General features: G+C 45.4%; 1 protein-coding gene across 1 annotated transcript; it reads right to left on the bottom strand.

Moving 5' to 3' along the window:
• Nucleotides 1–5,180: 5,180 nt before the first annotated feature.
• On the bottom strand, nt 5,181–20,533 carry LOC142558144 (uncharacterized). Its single transcript, XM_075670303.1, has 5 exons — nt 20,430–20,533; nt 16,410–16,583; nt 14,197–14,392; nt 8,023–8,240; nt 5,181–5,727 (listed from the first exon to the last, which is right to left on the bottom strand). Exons 1-5 carry the CDS (start codon nt 20,516–20,518, stop codon nt 5,268–5,270), a joined length of 1,137 nt encoding a protein of 378 aa, XP_075526418.1. The 5' UTR covers nt 20,519–20,533; the 3' UTR covers nt 5,181–5,267.
• Between the last annotated feature and the right edge of the window lie 416 nt (nt 20,534–20,949).

Here is a 20,949-nt window from a genome sequence, read left to right as displayed (position 1 = left end):
GATGCCGAAAAGAAATTCGAGTAAACGACATTCGCGCCACCTATAGTTCCTTCACTGTAATGTATTTCACAGGAAGAACGCTTCCTTTTTTAAGAAGCCTGCAGAAAAAGGCCTAACTACTCGGACGTTGTTTCTGCCCTTGATTTGTATCGGTTCTGTAGGTGGTCTACACGCTACAGAAAACAAACCAGGAGAACTGTCCACCGGAGTCACTGCAAATGCATCGATAGCAACATCGACGTTACATGTCTTGTACGCAAGTAGCAAAAGTTGCGTAGCTTCAGCACATATAAGGCCACAGGAAAAAGGAAACTGACCATTTCATGTAGTTTTTCGGCAATAGAAGGCGGTTAGCTCCGGTAGACATAAAAAAACGCGAGGGAGTCAACCACTAGCCGCTGTCGCTGCAAAAACTCAAACATTTTACACTATATACATCACAACACTTCAGTCAAGGCACGCTGGCCCGGTTCGCTAAACCAAAACACTTTTTTTAGTTTTGAAGTTATTCAAAATTAAAGAGCACCCCGTATCAATCTGCCTGTGAAGTTGCGTCAGCGGTGGCGTTTAAGCTTGGTGGCGTTTATCACAGGGTAAAAAAATGGCCGCTCATTTCCTGGGCGCACGCTGGTAAGGTCCTCGCCCCGGTCCTTTCTGGCCGCGAGCTCGGCGAGGCTCAGAATGGGCGCATCCGGGGGCACGAAGGCGGAGGTTCCGAACAGAACCGAGCACGCCATCTCTCCAAAGGCATTGTCGACGTCTCGGATGTTAGTTTCGTTAAACGGAGCGGCGTGCAAAGCATCGTATGGCGACTCCGAGCGGAAACGCGACAGAAGGTGTATGGCAAAAGCGTTCCGCCAGTACGGGTAGGCGTGTGGCTCGTACAGGGCGCCTAGCATGTCCGTTCCGGTTTCCAGGCCATAGTGCATTCGATGGACGAGATGAGGATGCGGTTGGAACAGAACTTTGGCGGGCACCTCGCCCGCGTTGTAATACCAACGCGAGTCATTCAACCTGCGCAGTGAAAATTAGAACCGTTGAAGCGACAAGGTGCCCCCGCATCTCTACTTGCTTCGCAACAATTTCTTTAAAGAGATATTGAATGTAGTTAATATACTCTGTAACTCGGAACTGCCGCGCACTACCTCCTGGTTTACTTAACGGAGTGCAAGTGCTTCTTTTCTGTCTGCAATCTAGCTTTGTCCTCAGGCAAAAGGGGGTAGATAAGTGGCAAACATACGGAAGACTTCGAGCCGATTGCGAAACGTGCAGTAAGCGTAACGCTGCTTGAACAAATTGATCAGCATGAAAGTTTGTTGTTGCACGTTACTGCGCATGGTCTCACTTTTTTTCTTTGCGCTGTGTATCGTGCACCTGATGCAGCGGATTCTTTCATGTATAGTTTATTTGACCGCTTGCTGCCTTACCAAAACCGGAACTTAATTATTACCGGTGATTTTAATTTCCCTGCTATTGATTGGGATAAACCGTATTATGGCCTGTCTGCCTCATGTGATATTATTCTTGATCTGATGTTTTCTTTAAACCTTAAGCAAACCGTTCATGCATACACCAGAGAGACATCTGTCTTGGACCTTTTCTTTGTTAGTCAAACCTTTTTTGATGGAGTGCTTAGTGTTGAAGCTGGAATCTCGGACCATCGTCTGTTGTTCTTCAGTTGTGTTTCGTCAGTTGTTGCCGGGATGCGACCAGTTAAAATGATCAAGGACTACGCACGCGCTGACGATAACGCAGTCATCGACTCTTTACAATCACAGTTAGATAACCCTTGCAGCAATGACCTTCACAGTTTATGGCAGCACTTTAAGAATACAGTACAGTATACTATTGAACATTTTGTTCCCCTTAGAAAGGTTTGTATTAATCGCCGCAATCCTTGGATAAGTCGTGAAATCATTCACATGAAACGTAAAGTGAGGCGCTGTAGGAAGAAAAAAAAATACCTTGTCCGCAACAGTTCCAGGTTCTAAAAGAGGAACTTGCCTATAAGTTAGAACTAGCAGAGTCCCGTTATTTTGACACGACGCTCCCCGAATTTATCAGAAGTGATCCACAAAAATTTTGGAATTTTCTAGGTCGCAGGACTGAGCACTTGACCGAAATTCGAGTTAATAACAGCGTTGTAACCGACTCCATGATCATAGCGCAAGGTTTTAACCCGTATTTTCAAAGCGTGTTCCTTATGGAACGGACAACCGCAGCTAGAATTCCAGTTGAAGATCCCAGGGACGTACCAACTATCTCTGTGAACGGTGTTGTGTCTATGCTGCGTAAACTCGCAGAAAAAAATCCGAGGGTCCCGATGGGCTTCCAAATGCCTTTCTGAAGCGTTTTGCAGCACAGGTATCTGTTTTCTTAACGAGGATCTTTCAAGTCTCGTTCGATGGGGGCGAAATGCGAAAACACCCGTGTGCTTACATTTAGGTGCACGTTAAAGAACCCCAGGTGGTCAAAATTTCCGGAGTCCTCCACTACGGCGTGCCTCATAATCAGAAAGTGGTTTTGGCACGTAAAACCCCAAATATTATTATTCAAGTCTCGTTACTTTCGGGAGATGTGCCGGAGGACTGGAGGATGGCCCGCGTCGTGCCAATTCTAAAAAAAGGGGACAAGCTAAGCATTTCTAATTATCGACCAATCTCAATCACTTCCTCTTGTTGCAAGCTGCTTGAACACATAGTATCGGGTTATCTTAACTCCTATCTTGCTGAAAATAACATTTTATCACCTGCACAGCATGGCTTTCGGAAAGAAATGTCCCCTGTGACACAGACAGTTACAACAATTCATGATTTTTCTGTTGTGCTTGATAAATCAGGGCAGATTGGTGTACTTATTTTAGATTTCCGCAAGGCATTTGACACAGTTCCCCACAGTAAACTTATTTATAAACTGGAAAGTATTGGCGTCCCTACTTACCTTGGTAATTGGATTAATGCTTATTTAAAACACAGGACACAGTACGTAGAGGTTAATGGTTGTAACTCTGAAGTGCTTCCAGTTACGTCAGGAGTACCCCAAGGAAGCGTTTTAGGCCCGCTGCTCTTCTTAATTTATATTAATGATTTGCCGGCTGCTATTTCCGAAAATGTCTCTGTCAAGCTTTTTGCAGATGACTGCATTCTCTTCAAGAGCATAAACGAGCGTAATGATCATTAGCTCTTACAAAACTCACTATTAGCTGTTCATCAATGGTGCCTTAAATGGAATATGCAACTTAACCTAGGTAAAACTGTCCTTTTGCGAATTTCGCGCGAAAAACAGGTTTCTCCTTTCTCTTACAGTCTTCTAAATCATTCTATTATGGAGGTCACACATCATAAATGCTTAGGGGTTACAATAACAAATGATTTAACCTGGTCTGCGCCTATTGCAGACATTTGTTCCTCATCATTTTCCAAGCTGTGCTTTCTGAGGCGGAAGCTTAGAGGCGCTCCAAGTAAGCTTAAACGTCTTGCATACATAACATTCATCAGATCAAAATTAGAGTACGCGTCGGTCTTATGGGACCCGTTCATAAAGAAGGACATTTACCAGCTTGAGATGGTGCAAAGGAAAGCGATTAGGTTCATTTATAACAAATAGAGAAGGCTTGATTCACCTACGACACTAATGAAAACAAATAACATCCAACTACTTCAAGTACGTAGGAAAATGTCCTGTTTGTTGTTCCTGTTTAACCTTTTAGCACATAAACTAAACATTTCGCATCCCGCAGAACTTAAACAGTTATCGTCTAGACGAACACACCACACAGGAAGTCATTTACTGGAACCAATTTTTGCAAGAACTGAAACATTCAAACACAGTTTTTTCCCGAGGACCGTTTCCGACTGGAACTGTCTTCCAGGGGCCATCTTCCAGTCCCCTAATTTTGTTAAAGCTCTAGAAGAGCATTTGTTTGAGTGAATGAGTGCTGTATATGTACGTATGCGTATATATATGAATGAATATGTACATGTTGTATATATATTTTTCTGCTTGTCTATTAGCGGCAATCTGTTAAAGTGCCGTTCTTTCTTTTTATTTTTCCTTTTTTATGTCACAGTGTATTTACATGCCTTTTGTAGCCCCTCCTGCATGGGCCATAACTGTTGGCCTGCAGTATTCTGAAATAAATAAATAAATAAATAAATAAATAAATAAAGTACAAGTTCGTCATTCGTACATATCATTTCTCCGTTCAATTTCCTGAGTATTTCTTTCCGTATTTCTTTTTCCTTTTTTCTTCGTTGTATTACCCTTACTGATTTGTTGTGTTGTCTCTTCTTTCTTTTCTTGCCATATTAAAGTATTTGCAATCTGCAACCTAAACATCTTATGTAATACCTCAAGAACTTCACTAGGGAAAAACCTTCAGGTTTATGTAAACGCTTTGACCCTTGTACTCGAAAGGCCAGATGTAGCAAAAACAAGCAACTTCAGAAGATGTATAGATGAAATACGACGATCACGAAAGCCTCGAAGACGACGACGATCCCGAAGAAATTATATTAGGCACAGATTTCAACAAAGTTTAGAATATTTCTAACCACAAGTAGGCTAAAATGGCAAAGGTAGTGGCTTGCTTTTTTCTTCTTCGTTTTCTGGAGTGCCTCAAGAAGTCACTGGGCTTTTGACTATGCCTGGAAAGCGCTTTAGTTTGAGAGCATTGGTCAAAAAAACGCGCAGCAAGATGAAATGAGTGGTGATGCTGAAAAGAAATTCGAGTAAACGACATTCGCGCCACCTATAGTTCCTTCACTGTAATGTTTTTCACAGGTAGAACGCTTTGTTTTTTAAGAAACCTGCGGAAAAAGCCCTAACTTCTCGGACGTTGTTTCTGCCCTTGATTTGTCTCGCTTCTGTAGGTGGTCTACACGCTACCGAAAACAAACCAGGAGAACTGTCCACCGGAGTCACTGCAAATGCATCGATAGGAACATCGACGTTACACGTCTTGTACGCAAGTAGCAAAAGTTGCGTAGCTTCAGCATATATAAGGCGACAGAAAAAAGGAAATTGACCATTTCATGTAGTTTTTCGGCAATAGAAGGCGGTTAGCTCCGGTAGACATAATAAAACGCGAGGGAGTCAACCACTAGCCGTTGTCGCTGCAAAACCTCATCAAACATTTTACACAATATACATGACAACACTTCAGTCTAGACACGCTGTCCCGGTTCGCTAAACCAAAACTCTTTTTTATGTTTTGAATTTATTCAAAATTAAAGAGCACCCCGTATCAATCTGCCTGTGAAGTTGCGTCAGCGGCGGCGTTTAAGCTTGGTGGCGTTTATCACAGGGTAAAAAAATGGCCGCTCATTTCCTGGGCGCAGGCTGGTCAGGTCCTCGCCCCGGTCCTTTCTGGCCGCGAGCTCGGCGAGGCTCAGAATGGGCGCATCCGGGGGCACGAAGGCGGAGGTTCCGAACAGAACCGAGCGCGCCATCTCTCCAAAGGCATTGTCGACGTCTCGGATGTTAGTTTCGTTAAAGGGAGCGGCGTGCAAGGGATCGTATGGCGACTCCCAGCGGAAACGCGCCAGAAGGTGTATGGCAAAAGCGTTCCGCCAGTACGGGTAGGCGTGTGGCTCGTACAGGGCGCCTAGCATGTCCGTTCCGGTTTCCAGGCCATAGTGCATTCGATGGACGAGGTGCGGATGCGGTTGGTAGAGAACTTTGGCGGGCACCTCGCCCGCGTTGTAATACCAACGCGAGTCATTCAACCTGCGCAGTGAAAAGTAGAGCCGTTGAAGCGACAAGGCGCCCCCGCATCTCTACGTGCTTCGCAACAATTTCTTTAAAGAGATATTGATTGTAGTTAAGATAATCTGTAACTCGGGACTGCCGCGCACTTCCTCCTGGTTTACTTAACGGAGGGCAAGTGCTTCTTTTCTGTCTTCAATCTAGCTTTGTCCTCAGGCAAAAGGGGGTAGATAAGTGGCAAACATACGGAAGACTTCGAGCCGAGGCAAGGCAGCAGTGTGTTACGCTCACGACTACGCACATGGCGCCACCTCCAGCGGCCTGCACACCTGCCTCAACTTCATCTAACCAGTACAACATAACATTGAACACGTGACGTGGGAATGTCGAGCAGACGATGCGCTGTGAAAAAAGTACTTCCGTCAGGAACGCATACGAGAAGTGTATATGACCACTGGGCGGCCTAGACGACTCTAACATGGCCCATGAGCCTCTGCTGGCTGTAGCGAGGAAATTCTGGCTATAAAACCAGTTGTACATGCGTCTCCTTGCATTGCGCCTTGCACTCCGGGCACAGTATTCCCCATTGCCATTGTTAGTAATAGGCAAAACAGTGGCATCACTATTGAAAACGCTATTCAACCAATCAATAAGGCTGCGCGAATAGTACTCTTTCAAACCCCATTGAGTACCAAATGTATTATAACCATAAGCGTATTAGAGGCTCCATTGCACAACATTTGGACGACACACACGGAAGAGAAACACACACCACAGAGCGCTACTTGCAACTATCGCTTTATTTCCTTGTCAATGGAATAAATACTGGCAGATGCTCGGAGGGAGGGGGGCAGGGTAACGACAAAACAAAAAGATTTTACAAACACGGCCATCCACCAATGCCAAGCCAGCTTTGTGATGTGATCATTTTTGGCATCGCAAAATGTTCGCAAATTTGTCTTCTATATGTGTCGTCCAAATATTGCGCAGTCGAGTCTCTAATATACTATACCAACACGCCCAGCCTTCAACCTTCTTTGTTAAAAGTACAACTGGAGTATTAGGGAAAAATTATCAGCTTCTTCACATACCCGGAAATCTTCCCGGGAAGCCCGAATTATAGTGGTTAGGCTATAGGCGTCTAGATCCTCGTGTGAACTAATGGTGGAAACCACGACCGTTGGTGTTAAGGCAAAGGCGATTACGGCACTTTCAATTAGGGTAGAGTTAATTAAGGCACTCGTAACAACGACCTTTGTATTGAGCAAACAAGTGATATGAAGTAACAACGCATTCCACTGAAAATGTCAATTAACTTCTCGAATGTCTCGTGATCGCCCAGGCTTTTGTCTCCATCCCCATTAGCGTATGCTAAAGTGACATGCAAACCTCCATTTTCTTTGGTCGCTCTCAAGTTATTGCTGCAAAATAAATTATTAAGCACAACCATTTTTTATGTTATTTGCCGCGATATGCATTTCTTGCGACCAAGTATTTGTATTCTTACATATTCGCAACTCCTGCCCAAGGTCCCTACGAGAAGATAGTAGAATAATTGAAATGAAAAACAATCTTTAGATAATTACCTGGCCAAGAAAATTACACTCGTAAGAGCGTCGCCATGATGGAATTAGCATTGCGGCTAACGCGCGATTATACACAGATATGCGGAAATAAACGTATAAAATGCTCCAACCACTTGCATTTTATTGCAAAAACAAGCATCTGCACTTGACGTTTGCACAGATTTTATGTGCGCTTCATCCCGTATTTCTTTCCTAGAAAGACCCAGTATTTTTCTTCTTTATTTAATTATGTGTGTGTGTGTGAGGGTAAGTGTGTGCACCCCTAAACTAGCTAACTTATCGACTGCCTAAGCTTTTGTGCATTGGATCTTCTCTGAATCACCCCTCGTCGTCCACGCCTGCTGTTGATTCACACTGAGAACTCAACTTCACCTGCACTGGGCCTTAGAAGACAACCTTCTTAAATACCAGGAGCCTTCATTGCTCCACCTCAATATACAATCCTGTTGCGTGTGGTTTTTATTGCTACGTTCGCACTTCAGTTGGGTATTCGTCTGGCGAACCGGCAAACAACAAATTGCTGTATCGTGGCGGCGTGCTAGCGGTTCCCCAATCCATGCATCAGCGCTGTGCGGTAGCCTTTTCTTGTCCTTTCTCCAGAGTCAGTTATGTTGGCTGTAGTCTCCTATACCAGGGAAATTATATTCGCCCCGAACCATCGAACCCGCTTCTCAGGGGGGAAAGTGGTATCAGTAGTAGTAAAGTAGCAAAGTATTACTACTCGACTTACTGGCGGTAGGTGTCTAGGTAGAGACGAAGGAAGCGCGAATTCTTGTGGAAGAACATCACCATGTTTCCCATTAGGACACCGTCCGCAAAGTGGAGGGTTGCCTCGTATCGTAGGAAGCGTCGCAGTGACTGAATCACGAACACGTCTTTGTCGAAGTAGTATCCTCCGTAGCGCATCAGGGCTAGCAGACGGAGCACGTCTGTAGAGTGGTGAGATACCTGCGTGAGAAATGCAGGTGTAGAGCAAGGAATCCACCCTCGATTTCCGCACAACACTATGTCACATTCATAAGAGTAAGTTTATGAATGAAGTAGTAAGTTAGTAATATTTTTTAGCCAGGGTGCATGTTGAGCAGCAGGATTTCATGTTTGCCATCAACCCTCAACTTCTAATATATAGCTTAGCTATAAGTCAGGCTTAGCTTAATTTCTTTAGCTGGTTCTAACTTTGCGCATAACAACACGTTCTCGCTGTAGAATAATGCGCTGAATGGCTTGTACGTTTACTGAAGTGTACATTCTGAAATCTACAGCAAAAACGAACACAGTTTTGTGCCGAACTGTCCGGCTACACGACATTCAGTAAGATGTGAATATTTTTAGGAACTTGAACAATATAAGATAAATATCTTCAAGTGCTTTTGAGCACATCGTCTACGCACGCAGTTATTTTTAGTGTTCATCTGTACTGCTGCATATTGATACATGCCTATTGCGTGTTTCTTGTGGCAGATGTACGCGGGCGCCCCGACGAAGACGACGAACGCCGTCTGGCTCTGGATTTGATGGCTGAACTTGCCAGCGCTGTAGCTACGCCTTGTAAATATACTTTGTAAATAGTTTCCAGTCTCAATCCCTAGTTCGCTTGACATTTTGGTGGAGGGTGCCGTTCCCCGTCCTCGCCACGGAGCTCCACAGCGGCCGCACCGTCCTGCTTTTCGCCATGGCTCCCGGTGACAAACTCGTCTCCTTCTACTCCAGCAACCCCGACGACAATGTACGTTACCGTTACCGATCCCGGCGATCCTGGCTCATTTTCCGGCGAATATAATGTCGACGCTGAAGACTTGCTCACCCTGTATGAGCGTGTTAGCCAAAACAACCGCTGGGACTATACCATTATGCTAGCGAATGTCCTATTCTACTTGGGCGGCACTCCTCGTGTCTGGTTCCGAACACACGAGGACGAGATCTCTAGCTAGGATGCTTTCAAGAGAAGCTCACCGACTTCTTTGGAAATCCCACCGGTCGGCAGCGGGCTGCTAGAAAAGAGCTTGCTAGCGGAGTTAAGTCTTCTACTGAATCGCATGTCCCGTTCATGCAAGAGGTTCTCGCTCTTTGCCGGAAAGTCGACGTCAAAATGGCTGTGGTTTAGAAAGTCGGCCACGTACTTAAGGGGATCACGGATGACGTGTTCAACTTGTTGATCTTTAACAATGTGTCCCCCATCAACGTCCTTGTAAAGGAATGCCGCCGCTTTGAACTAGCCGAAAGCCCCCGCGTCATTCCACAGTGCTCCCGGCTCCCTAACGTGGCTGCGATGTCGTCTTGCAACGACCGTACCACTACCCCACCCTTAAATGAGTGCGTAACCCGTATTGTTTACCTCGAGCCCGAGGCTACAAGGCCTGCGCCGTTCCATCCATGCCCACTTGAGCCCACCATTGACCAATCAGCCCCAGCGATCTCGCTCATTCAGGCAGTTGTGCGGAAAGAATTTTCCAGCATCGGTTTTCCTGCTGCATGCTCCGTCTCCCGACCTGACGCCCGACCGGCGCCGACAGCTACGAATCACAGCGATCGGTATTCGACTCACAAATACCGCAACCCTACCGAGTGGAGAACTACGGACGACAAGCCCATTTGCTTCCGTTGCCTCCGCATTGGCCACGTCGCTCGCCACTGCTGGACCTCCTGGACGTCACCGTATTCTAGCTCTTCTTTTCCCCGTCTCCTCGCCCATATGCCTACCCGCGCCGTTACTCGCCTCGCCGTATGCCTCCTACCTCAGGCGTATCAATCGATGCCAGTCGTCGTGCTCGTTCGCCGACACCTCAGCGCCAACGGTCCCCGTCGTCCCAGTGGCGCCGCTATTCGTCGCCGATCAATTCTGGACCCTCCCGGACGGAAAACTAGACCATGAAGCTCCTGGGGGTAGTGCTGTATTGTCTTCGTCGTGTAGAAATGCTCGATTAACGTTCCCAACTAACCAGAACTTACTTCATGTTCACGGCGAAGAGGGGGGGGGGGTGTCACTTTGACAGCGTTAATAAATACTGGAGTTCAGGTGACCATAATGAGTTCTAACCTCCCTCGTCGAGTGAGGAAGCTTCTCACGCCTCCTACTACTCGAGCCGTACGCGTGGCCGATGGTAGCATTGATGACGCCACTGGAATGTGTGCTTCCCTTATCACTATCACCGACCGCCACGTTCCTGCTCTTTTTACAGTGCTGACCAATTGTCCCCATGACCAAATCCTCGGACTGGACTTTCTTACGGCGCATTCAGTTTTGATCGACTGTTCCGCCGGTACCGTTTGCCTCGAACTTCCTCTGCTCGCTCATATTCGTGCCGAACTGGCGAACAACTTTAGTACGACCATCTTCATCCGCCTGCCGCCTAAAGCCACGACTTTCGTCGATTTGCTATCATCTTTCCCTTTGCCCGATGGTGATTACGTTGTCACACCTGTACCTGATGTCCTTTTAATACGCAAAATCACTGTGCCCTTCTCCGTCATCACCGTCGCTGATAACCGGACATGCCTCCCCGTCGTCAATTTTGGCCTGACTAAGGAAATTATACCCCAAGGCATATCGATTGCAATTCAGCGTGCTATAGGTGATGACCACATCACGACGTTTTAAATTGACGTCTGCTCAGGTTCTTCACTATGTCCAGAGGGTGCTATTTGCCCTGACGCAACATTTCGTCCCATGATTGCTGTGGACCTATTGCCTGAACAAGCAGCGCCTCAGTGCCGCCTTTTGGGTTCCTACCACGACATCTTCGACCTCAACAATCGCCAATTAGACCAGACTTCAATTGTTAAGCATCACATAAATACTGGTGATGCCATTCCTACTCATCGGCGGCCATATCGAGTTTCTACTTCAGAGCATAGCGTTATTCAAGATGAAGAGAACAAGATGCTTGCCAAAGGTATTGTTCAACCGACGTCGAGCCCTTGGGCGTCTTCCATGGTACATGTAAAAAAGAAAGAGGCACAGGGCGTTTCTGCGTAGATTATCGTCACCTAAACCTCAATACAAAGAAAGACGCCTACCCTTTGACTCACATTGACGACGCCCTAGATTGTCTCCATGATGCCAAATACTTTTCATCAAGAGACCTTCGGCCTGTTTATTAGCAAACTTCTCCGGATGAAAAGGACCAAAGAAGGACCCCGTTCGTCGCCCCTGGTGGCTTATATCAATTCAAAGTTATGCCATTCGGTCTGTACAACGCCCCAGCAACGTTCGAACCTATGATGGACTCTTTACTTCACGGGTTCAAATGGTCAACATGTCTTTGCTACCTATATGACGTTCTCGTATGTTCACCTATATTTGAAACACACCTTGAGCGCTTATAAGCTGTTCTTCAAGTCTTCCGCGAGGCTGGGCTGCAACTAAATTCATCGAAATGACACTTCGGTCGTCCGCAGGTTACAGTGCTGGACCACTTCGCCCACGCTTCCGTTATTCAACGAGACAGGAAATTCGTGCTGCCACGTCTTTTCCTGTACCTCCGTTTGTCAAAGACGTGCGAAGTTTTGTAGGGCTCTGCTCCTGCATCCGACGCTTCGTTAAAGGCTTCTCAGCGATTGCCCGACCTCTTACTGATCTTCTGAAGAAGGACGTGCTGCTTACATGAGGCTCCGTTAAAACTGCCGTGTTTGCCCAGCTCACCAACATTCTCACCATGCCACCTAAACTGGCCCACTTTGACCCGCCCTCTCCTACAGAGGTACGTACTGATGCCAGTGGTCACGGTATCGGAGCCGTCTTAGCCCAGCGCCAACATGCCGGGTCAAGATCGTATTATCGCCTACGCTAGCCGCCTCCTCGCAGCAGCGGAGCGCAACTATTCGATCACAGATCGTGAATACCTGCCTCTAGTCTACGCGGTTTTCAAATTCCGCCCGTGATTGTATGGAACGCTCTTCTCTGTAATCATGGCCACCACGCGCTCTCCTGGCTTTCTTCACTCAAGGAACCTACCGGCCGGCTTGGTCGCTGGGCTCTGCGGCTGCAAGAATATTTCTATGCAGTAATGTATAAGTCTTGCCGATTACATCAAGACGCCGAATGTTTATCACGCTATCGGGTGGACGAACCACCCGCCGACCCTGACCCCGATGCCGACGCTTGCGTTTTCTCCGTTTCTCAGCTGCTACACGTTGCCGACAAGCAACGCCTTGATGCCGCCTTGCACGCCATCATTGCCGGCTTGGAATCTTCGTTTTGTGATTCGTCCCTTCCCCTGCCTGTTCTCCGGCATGGTGTATTATATCGCCATAATGTACGCCCCGACAGTGCTGCCCTATTCCTCGTCATTCCTTAGCACCTCCGGTCAGTTGTTCTCCAAGAACTTCATGATTTAACAATGGCAGGTCACCTTGGCGTCTCCCGCACCTTCGACCAGATTCGCCAACGCTTCTTTTAACCAGGCCTTGCCCGCTCCGTCCAGAAATACGTTGCGGCGTGTGAGAAAGGCCAGCGCCTAAAACATAATCGGCGCTCCCTGCCAGATGCCTTCAATCGCTTCATCTAATTCACCAAGCATAAGTATAGGAGCTGGTTATGAAGAAATCAAATATACCCCAAATGTAAACACCCCGAATCCCTTCTTACATCACCATGGTTCCACATCGCGAGAGCTTTCACACTATTAGAAAGAGTACTAGCACTCTGCTTTGAAAGAGTAAAATCTCTCGGTAATGAGTACAAGACCTCTGTTTTGGGGAGTAGAAACACTGGGCTTGGAGGAGTAGAAGTACTCGTTTTGTAGGAGTAGAAGCACTCTGTCTGGGAGAGTACTTAACAGCGCCATAGTTCTTTTTACTGATCATTGTGGGAAACACATAAGTGGTAGGGGCATAAGGATGTCTGGCTGAAGAGAATTCATTTACCCTTACGGAAATGCTATCAATCTCAGTGGGGAAACCAGCGGGGAAGAAGGTGAAGTTGAGGCGTTTAAGAAAGCGAGTGTAGTTCCCTACAGAGCCGTAGGGACGACAGTGAACGTATATCTTTTCGGGCCGGCGCTTCAAATTCATGGAGTTGAATGCCACCACATCAAAAAGCCCACTTTGGCCGCGTTGTACCTGTCCTGGGGAGTACTGTTACTGATGTGGAGAGGGTATCGGAACTATGTGAAAGTGCACTAGTACTCCCTTGCGGTGGGGTGATAAAACTCCGTCAGGAGGACTCCCCCTGAAAGGGGGTCTATCTACACTCGAAGAGGGAGCAAAATATGGGATAAACAGTTACTCCCTTGGAGAGAGTTCCCAGAACTCTCTTAGTTTTTACACTCTAAGAATAGTTGCACCCTTTTGAGTGCATATTTGTGACACAAGAATAGCCGTCATCTGTCTTGTCCGCATTTCCTTATTTTAACCCTGCGAGCCCGGTACTTCCAAGTGACGAACGACATGCGGGTTATCAGCACGAAAGAGCATTTTAGACAGGAAGGTAACGAGCACAGCGTTTTCACGAAAGGAAACGCAAGCAACACAGATGATGATTATTGTTGTGTTGCAAATTTACACCCTAAAGGTTGCAACTATTTAGACTGTAGAGTGTACACGTAATGCGTATTTTTCTTTCTAGCTTGAAGTGGCTTGGCGCCTTTGGAAATTGATAATTTTCGGTCGGCAAGTATCGCGCTAGAAGTACAATGCTTTCAAGGCTTCATGCGCGCGGAACATACTTCTTATGTGTTCTGAAAACTAATGCAGGCTAAACATTCTACTGAAGAAATCGTGATAAACACCGCTGCAAGAACGTCGGAAGGCAAAAGCACAAATACTAGACAGATACATTTACCAATATGAATCATTGCCATGGTAGCGACACTATAGCAACGCCACAGTTCCCTCTAGTGATCATTTTGGGAAACATATAGGTGGTAGGGGATTCACGCAGTCTGGCTGAAGCGATTTTGTTTACCTGTATGGGAATGCCAAAAATCTCAGTGGGGAAAACAGCAGGGATGAAGGTGAAGTTGATGCCTTCCAGAAAGCGAGTGTAGTTCCCTTGAAAGCCGCAAGGACTGCAGTGAACGTATATCTTTTCGGGCCGCTGGTTGAGATACATGGAGCGGAAGGCCACCACGTCAATAAAGTCCACTTCTACCTGATTGTACCTGCGCAGATACCGAGATGATTGCAGTTAACAGCGAATACCTTTCAAGAGGGCGTTACAAGCTTGGTAATCATGAAGAAAAAATCGCAGAGTAATACTTGACGTGTCATTCATGTTGAAGAGTTAACTGCATCAAATTTGCAACAAGAAAGTCGTGATTTGAGTTGAACCCGCAATTGATTTGATCGCGCTATAGAAAGTAGCCGCAAACTGCCAAAACATACATGCAAAAACAAAGACGCATCATGGCGGCCATTACGTAGTTCCATTTCCTGCAGCAATAAATTCCGATGCTTGCAGCAAAGAAAAGCATGGTGTTCGGTACCGGCATCGGTTCCTCGAGGGAGCCGTTAAGCGTGCCAATTTATTTTTCCACAATTCAGCGTTTCCAGCCTGCTTTGCGATTCAAGTGAGGTATTAAAAAAAATTAGGACAAATTTTCTACCACCCGTGATGCGCTCAAAATTTTCCAGCTACATGTGGGACCTGCAATGCACACTTAATGTCCGAAAACTTGGCGATATTGTCCCGTTTACTTAATATATGTAATATTAGTAATAGTACATATAGTACATAGTAGTAATAGCAGTAGTAAGAGTACATATTAGTAGTAGTAATAAGTGGTAGTATAGTACATAGTAGTAGATATAGCACATAGTAGTAATAGTAATAATAGTACATATCAAACTACCGCCGCATGTTGCCAGATGCTTGATATTGAGTAATGGTTGTCAGGTACACAGTGTAGTGCAGCCGACAAAAACAACATGCTCTGCATATTTCTCGGTCACGTGAACGTGAAGCTTTCGTCAAGCGGTTAAATAAATGCCACGCAACAAAGTATAAAACTCTGCACAGCGTTTTGCACAAACCATGTGACGCGCGTGACCGCGCTTTACACTATATTTGTGATTGGCCCGCTTAGCTTCGACAATACATCCTGGCTGGGCGCGCATACTTGACCCGGCCGATCCTGGAGACAGCGAAACAGTAAACAGCGGTTTGCTCGGCGGAAGACCGACTAAAGTATATGTGCCAAACATAAACCCCGAAAATTTGCATAAAAAGGTTTGCTTCATTGAAGCAATTGTGCTCGTTATTGTGTATATTTCTTGCAATCAGAATACTTAGGTATCGTGCTTTTTGTCACTATGTAATTCCGTAAAGAAAGCATGGCCAGCATCGTGGACATTGTGGGGATGCGTGACTCTCACGCCTCCCCTGAGGTCTAGTTTTCCCGCATAGCTCGTCTCCTGCAGGGCGGCTTCGCCCGCAGCGTAGCTTGGCGCCCGCGGCGGTTGGAGTGGATGAAGCGCAGTGCGAGAGATGGCGCGAGTGTTGCGCTGCTAACACCGCCTCACGGCAAGGTTACTTGGGGGCGCAGGGCAGAACGGGCTGGCTCTTCCCCGGCTGGTCGACGCGCGCGTGGATATCCCGGGCGCGCGCGCGGCGACCGATGCTTCTGCGAGACCGCCTCGCGTGGCCGCCTTCGAACGCGCCACCGTTGGCGTGACCGAACACGCGAACAACCAGGCGTTGGGATCCAGCATGGGGCGAACATATTCGCTCGCTTCCGGTCGCGGTGAGTCAGACTTCTAGATTTGTCGCGCACCCATCGGCATGTTATGTGGATAGCAACTCGGCTAGCAGGCACTGATCTATGAAAGGTGCAATAAATGCCCTTGTGATTGTTTGCACTACTGTGTTGTCGTTCCTTTGTCCCAAAAGCACGGGTGAGAGACCCCACAACATAAGCAAGGGTATTAAAGCTGAGAGCGGTGTCCTAGCTGTGAGCCATTCCACAGACTGCATCATCAAGCAGGCTCCGTCAGGAGAGTCCGGTAGGGTCCGCAAAGAATGATTTACTTTAAACCAAGCTGAAAAACGTTGGTATCCCTTAAGTGTCTTCGGTTCTCAGCAGAACAGGGAGCGATAATTTCACTACCGGCCCCCTTTGAATAGTATAGAGAGCTGTATCATAGCCAGAAGTGTTCGGCTTGTCAAATTCGCTGACTTACCTAACCAAGTGCAGTATGTCTGGCACTATATCATAGTTGTACCCTGAAAGTTCGTCCGCGTCATAGAAGCTCTTTGGAAGATGCTCCTGTTTGGGGGTTCCAGTGCGGGAGAACTTCAAAAGGCCGTAGGTTGTCCCGCCAGCCACGAGGAAGGTTATGAGAGCCAGGACCACGCTAAAACAAAAGAACGAGATTGGAATACATCACAGTCACTACCCCAGTGTTTGAATAATCAAATTATTGCCGTGACATATAACGCGTCCTAGATATCCAGAAGCTGGGGCACTTCAATTCATAAGGTCAAGCTATCTTGCCCGAATGCCATAGAAAGCATCGAATGCTCCCGACAAAGCCGCCGTGATTTTAGCGTCACTCTTTGGTCACGACCGGCTTTGGCAGCTGCTCATGCATAGCATACCTGTGCACACTGCTTTATAACATCGTACTACCTAGACCGAAATTTCTATTGCCCGGTCCAGCCTGACCAGAGCATGGACGTCGAAACCACGGCGGCTTATCAACACCACATAGATTACAAAACCCCTGTTGTCTTCGATTCATGACGTCGTGCTACCTCTCCCTTAATCTCGAATGCCAAGGTTGGTGTGACGATAGGGTTGACGTCAAAATCAACCCTAGCGTCACACCAGACGATACGATAGAGGGATGCTCCCGTTACTCGGGAGCATCCCTGTAGGATTGAGTGGCAGTAAACAGGCCTTGTGCAATATTGTTGCCGTTGGGCTTACTCAATAGCGTCCCAATTAGATTATTTGGTAAGCGGGAAACGTAGTATTGGCATCAGGGATCGAACTGCACCGGTCTTGTGCTATCTAAGAGGCATTGGCATTTAAGTGTAAATTTCTGTTCTAGGTAGCATGACGTCACAAAGCAGACTGCACAGGCCTGCTATATAAAAGGGTTTGCGTCGAAGCTGCGGCCCTAGTTGGGGATTGAGCAGCGATGGTCGGAAAATTAGTTTTTGCACTACGCTTTTGCCACCATTCTCTCCTTTTAACACAGCTAATTCATCTTTGTTCTTTCCGCACAAATTGAGAGACAAGGATGTTCGTACCTCAGAGGTGTTTTATTTTCAGTACGTTTATGGAAGACGATATGGACTGAAGTAAAGTACGAACATATAGCTAGCTTGCTGTGTACTTGTAGCCTATGAAATTATTTGGAAATATGACACAAGTTTTATATTTCTAATTTATACATAAACCGAATTGGTTACATCGAAAATTATCTTCACCGGAAACTTGAGGTTGAAAATGTGCATTAATGTGTTTATGTCAGTTGCGCTGAGACGTTCGACTACAGTGTTCATCATAAGCTCTAGAATCGTTGAACACTCAAAGTTAAGTAAAGTAGTTTACATTTAATGTACAACAATGTACATTAACACACAAGCCTCTTCGTTCTTTGTTGAAAGAACGACAAACTTGAAAAGTAACTTCAGAATTTTCTCTCCATGGCGTTCTGGTTACATCATAGTGCAGCTTGTATAACATATTTCAGATTTATTCTTACTGTACACTAGCAGTTTATGCAGATAGGTCTGGAGGTATAATGCAACGTCTCCACCAAGTACATAAGTATTCCGGTTATAAACAAACAGTGATACTTCCAAAACTGGTATCTAAAGAACAAAGCAACAAACCGTTAGAGCTATGCATAGGCAAATCTTCGTTGGATTTACCGTTTCGCTCAATGTTTTCAAAATTAAGATTATCATATTCTTTTCAAGTCTGGGTGTTAATTATTTATATATTCAATGAAATATACACGTGTACTGTGTATTAGGACAATTTATGCATACAATGTGTAATTTCAAGATCAACCATCCATTACGTCAGAAGTCAATCACTATTCGTAAATTGAATTTCGTCTTCAGACTCCTGAAAGTACTCATGGCGACCTGTCAACTTCCACATTCGCAAAATTGCGCAAACAAGAACCGAACGAGATCTTTCCTGTTTTAAGCCTTTCTATAGCACTCTCGAGAACATTTTGAATCATACAGATGCGCTTTATTAAAAATGATTTACCTTCTGAGGCACCACCACCGCGGTCACAAACTTGGTTTTACAATTAACGACAAGGATGATATTTTTTTTAGGTGACACCGAATTTTTGAGCAACTTTCTTTTTTCTCATACTAACCTTTATGGGAACTTCTCGGTATCAGCTTGTTCGATGAAAGTGTCTCTGGCGTTTTCTTTATAATCACAAGGCTTCCAAATCAATTTTCTAAGAACGACAATGTTGACGTTATTCGCAAACTGAATTTACTATACGTAACACGTTATAGAAAATTCAGTATAATCGTAAAACTAGTTGAAATTGGTATGGGTTGCGAAAAATTTGGGAGACTTGTCAGGCATGCTGAAAGCTAGAAAATTACTACAGAAATAATTACAAAAAGACCGTCAACAGTAATGCGCAAGGCATTTGACTAAAGTAGGGACACAAATAGATAGATAGATAGATAGATAGATAGATAGATAGATAGATAGATAGATAGATAGATAGATAGATAGATAGATAGATAGATAGATAGATAGATAGATAGATAGATAGATAGATAGATAGATAGATAGATAGATAGATAGATAGATAGATAGATAGATAGATAGATAGATAGATAGATAGATAGATAGATAGATAGATAGATAGATAGATAGATAGATAGATAGATAGATAGATAGATAGATAGATAGATAGATAGATAGATAGATAGATAGATAGATAGATAGATAGATAGATAGATAGATAGATAGATAGATAGATAGATAGATAGATAGATAGATAGATAGATAGATAGATAGATAGATAGATAGATAGATAGATAGATTCATCGATCGATCGTCGAAGATCATTTTTAATATGAACAAAAAAGCTTTCTCCCATCTTTACATGAGAATTTAGAGCTAAAAATAGCAATTTTATTATAGCGACTGAGTTAGTTGTGTAAACTTGATGGCTGATGTTCTTTTGAAGTTTTACGACTTCAGGAAACTGTCGCGTAAAAATAGGTGTTTCAAATAAAAATTTATTGCCACCGCTTGCAGTAGGTAGATATTAACTTGTACTCATCAATGCAATATCTTCCAGGAAAACCAGTCGAAAACATTACGCATTAAAGGATTCCCCGGAGCGCAGCACAAATTAAACGGCCGGAAGAACGCAAACTTCCATAAATCCCACTCGTTTAGAATCTGACGCGGCTGCGACAAAGCCAGCAACACTTATTCGGAAAGAAGCCTGTGCGCGCGAAAGTTGCTGCCTTGCGCTTGCATAAAATGCAGCCTCCGTAGACTGTCATCGAACGCGTGTCCTTGTGCTGAGTGGCAGAATGCCCTAACGACAAAGCCACTTTGCGTTGTGTAAACAGCTAATAGAGAGAGAGAGAGAGAGAGAGAGAGAGAGAGAGAGAGAAGAAAAAAGCGTTTCATGGTATATGACGATGTTGACTTCTCTAATGCACAGTCCTTGTCAAAAGTATACGAGCCATGTCGGTATGCCCGAAGTTTTACCACACTAGGGATGGAGAAGAGCTCCGGCACTCAGTACGCAGAGATAGAGTGTGTCAGGAGCGCCAAGAAAATTGAATCCTAAAAATGCACGGAGAAGGCTCTGCGTAACCCAAATTTTGACGCAAGCTGAACGATCCCGTCAACCTGTGAGTGCCACAGTGTTCATTCAATCTTGGTAAATTGGTCAGCTGCTCCCGATTAGGTTTAAGCACGTTTAGGTTTCTCTATATTAGGTGTCTGCAAGTTTGCATCCCATCTGACTCTGTTTCCCATCGTTTTGCATGGGAATCACCACAAAGGGAAAGATGAAGGACAGGTAGCGGCGATTCGATCTTTTCCTTCTTGCTCATCGTCAGTCGTCAGAGCGGCTCTCCGCTTCAATTACCGCAAGTTTCTGCCCTTAACGTTCCTCGACTATAAGAATCAAACAGAACTGAGAAGAACAAATCTTAGTAAACACCGGAAAGGATTTCAGACATACCACAGTAAGAGTACCAGAAAACGACTGTAGAGGCCGGCCGGACAAGTCATTCCTTTCGGGAGTCGAGGCAACTGATTTCGCGGCTCCATGATGGCTACGTGTACTTGTTCTGAACAATTACTGGCACATGCCCACTGCCGGCGCAAACCAGCATGCACGCGGGAAGAGAAAGAAGAAGAAAAAGCAAATATAAATAAGGTCCTAGGAATCAATGGCGTCCGAATACACAGCGAAGTATGCAAAGCAACATTGTAAACTTTGAAAACCACACTTCACTGTGATGCTTGCAAAAGAAGTACGTGGATTTTTTAAATTGTTTTTACGTTACCCGAGCAGATGACGCAAAACCGAAAGTAGCACTAAAGGAGCATCGTCCGGAACGCTTTTCTTGCTTGTTTTCATTCATCTAAAGGCTGATACCCTCTAAGAGGGATCAAAATAGAATGGTGTGGAGATAGCTAAACGACCACACAAATGAAATTAGACTTGTTCTTAAAAAGAAACCCCTCTAAACGGGTCA

This window comes from Dermacentor variabilis, chromosome 9, assembly GCF_050947875.1.
Source record: "Dermacentor variabilis isolate Ectoservices chromosome 9, ASM5094787v1, whole genome shotgun sequence".
In the NCBI taxonomy this organism is placed as follows: domain Eukaryota; kingdom Metazoa; phylum Arthropoda; class Arachnida; order Ixodida; family Ixodidae; genus Dermacentor; species Dermacentor variabilis.
Note: the sequence above shows the minus strand (reverse complement) of the source record. Positions and strands in the feature narration are given on the sequence as shown.

What these genes read in the sequence shown, in the direction of transcription:
- LOC142558144 (XM_075670303.1), bottom strand. Translation starts at nt 20,518, where the DNA reads ATGGAGCCGCGAAATCAGTTGCCTCGACTCCCGAAAGGAATGACTTGT. An exon ending in TTTCTGGTACTCTTACTGTG is followed by an intron (nt 16,584 to 20,429) that starts GTATGTCTGAAA and finishes CTTTTGTTTTAG; the next exon opens with CGTGGTCCTGGCTCTCATAA. An exon ending in TTTTTGGCATTCCCATACAG is followed by an intron (nt 8,241 to 14,196) that starts GTAAACAAAATC and finishes TTTCTCACGCAG; the next exon opens with GTATCTCACCACTCTACAGA.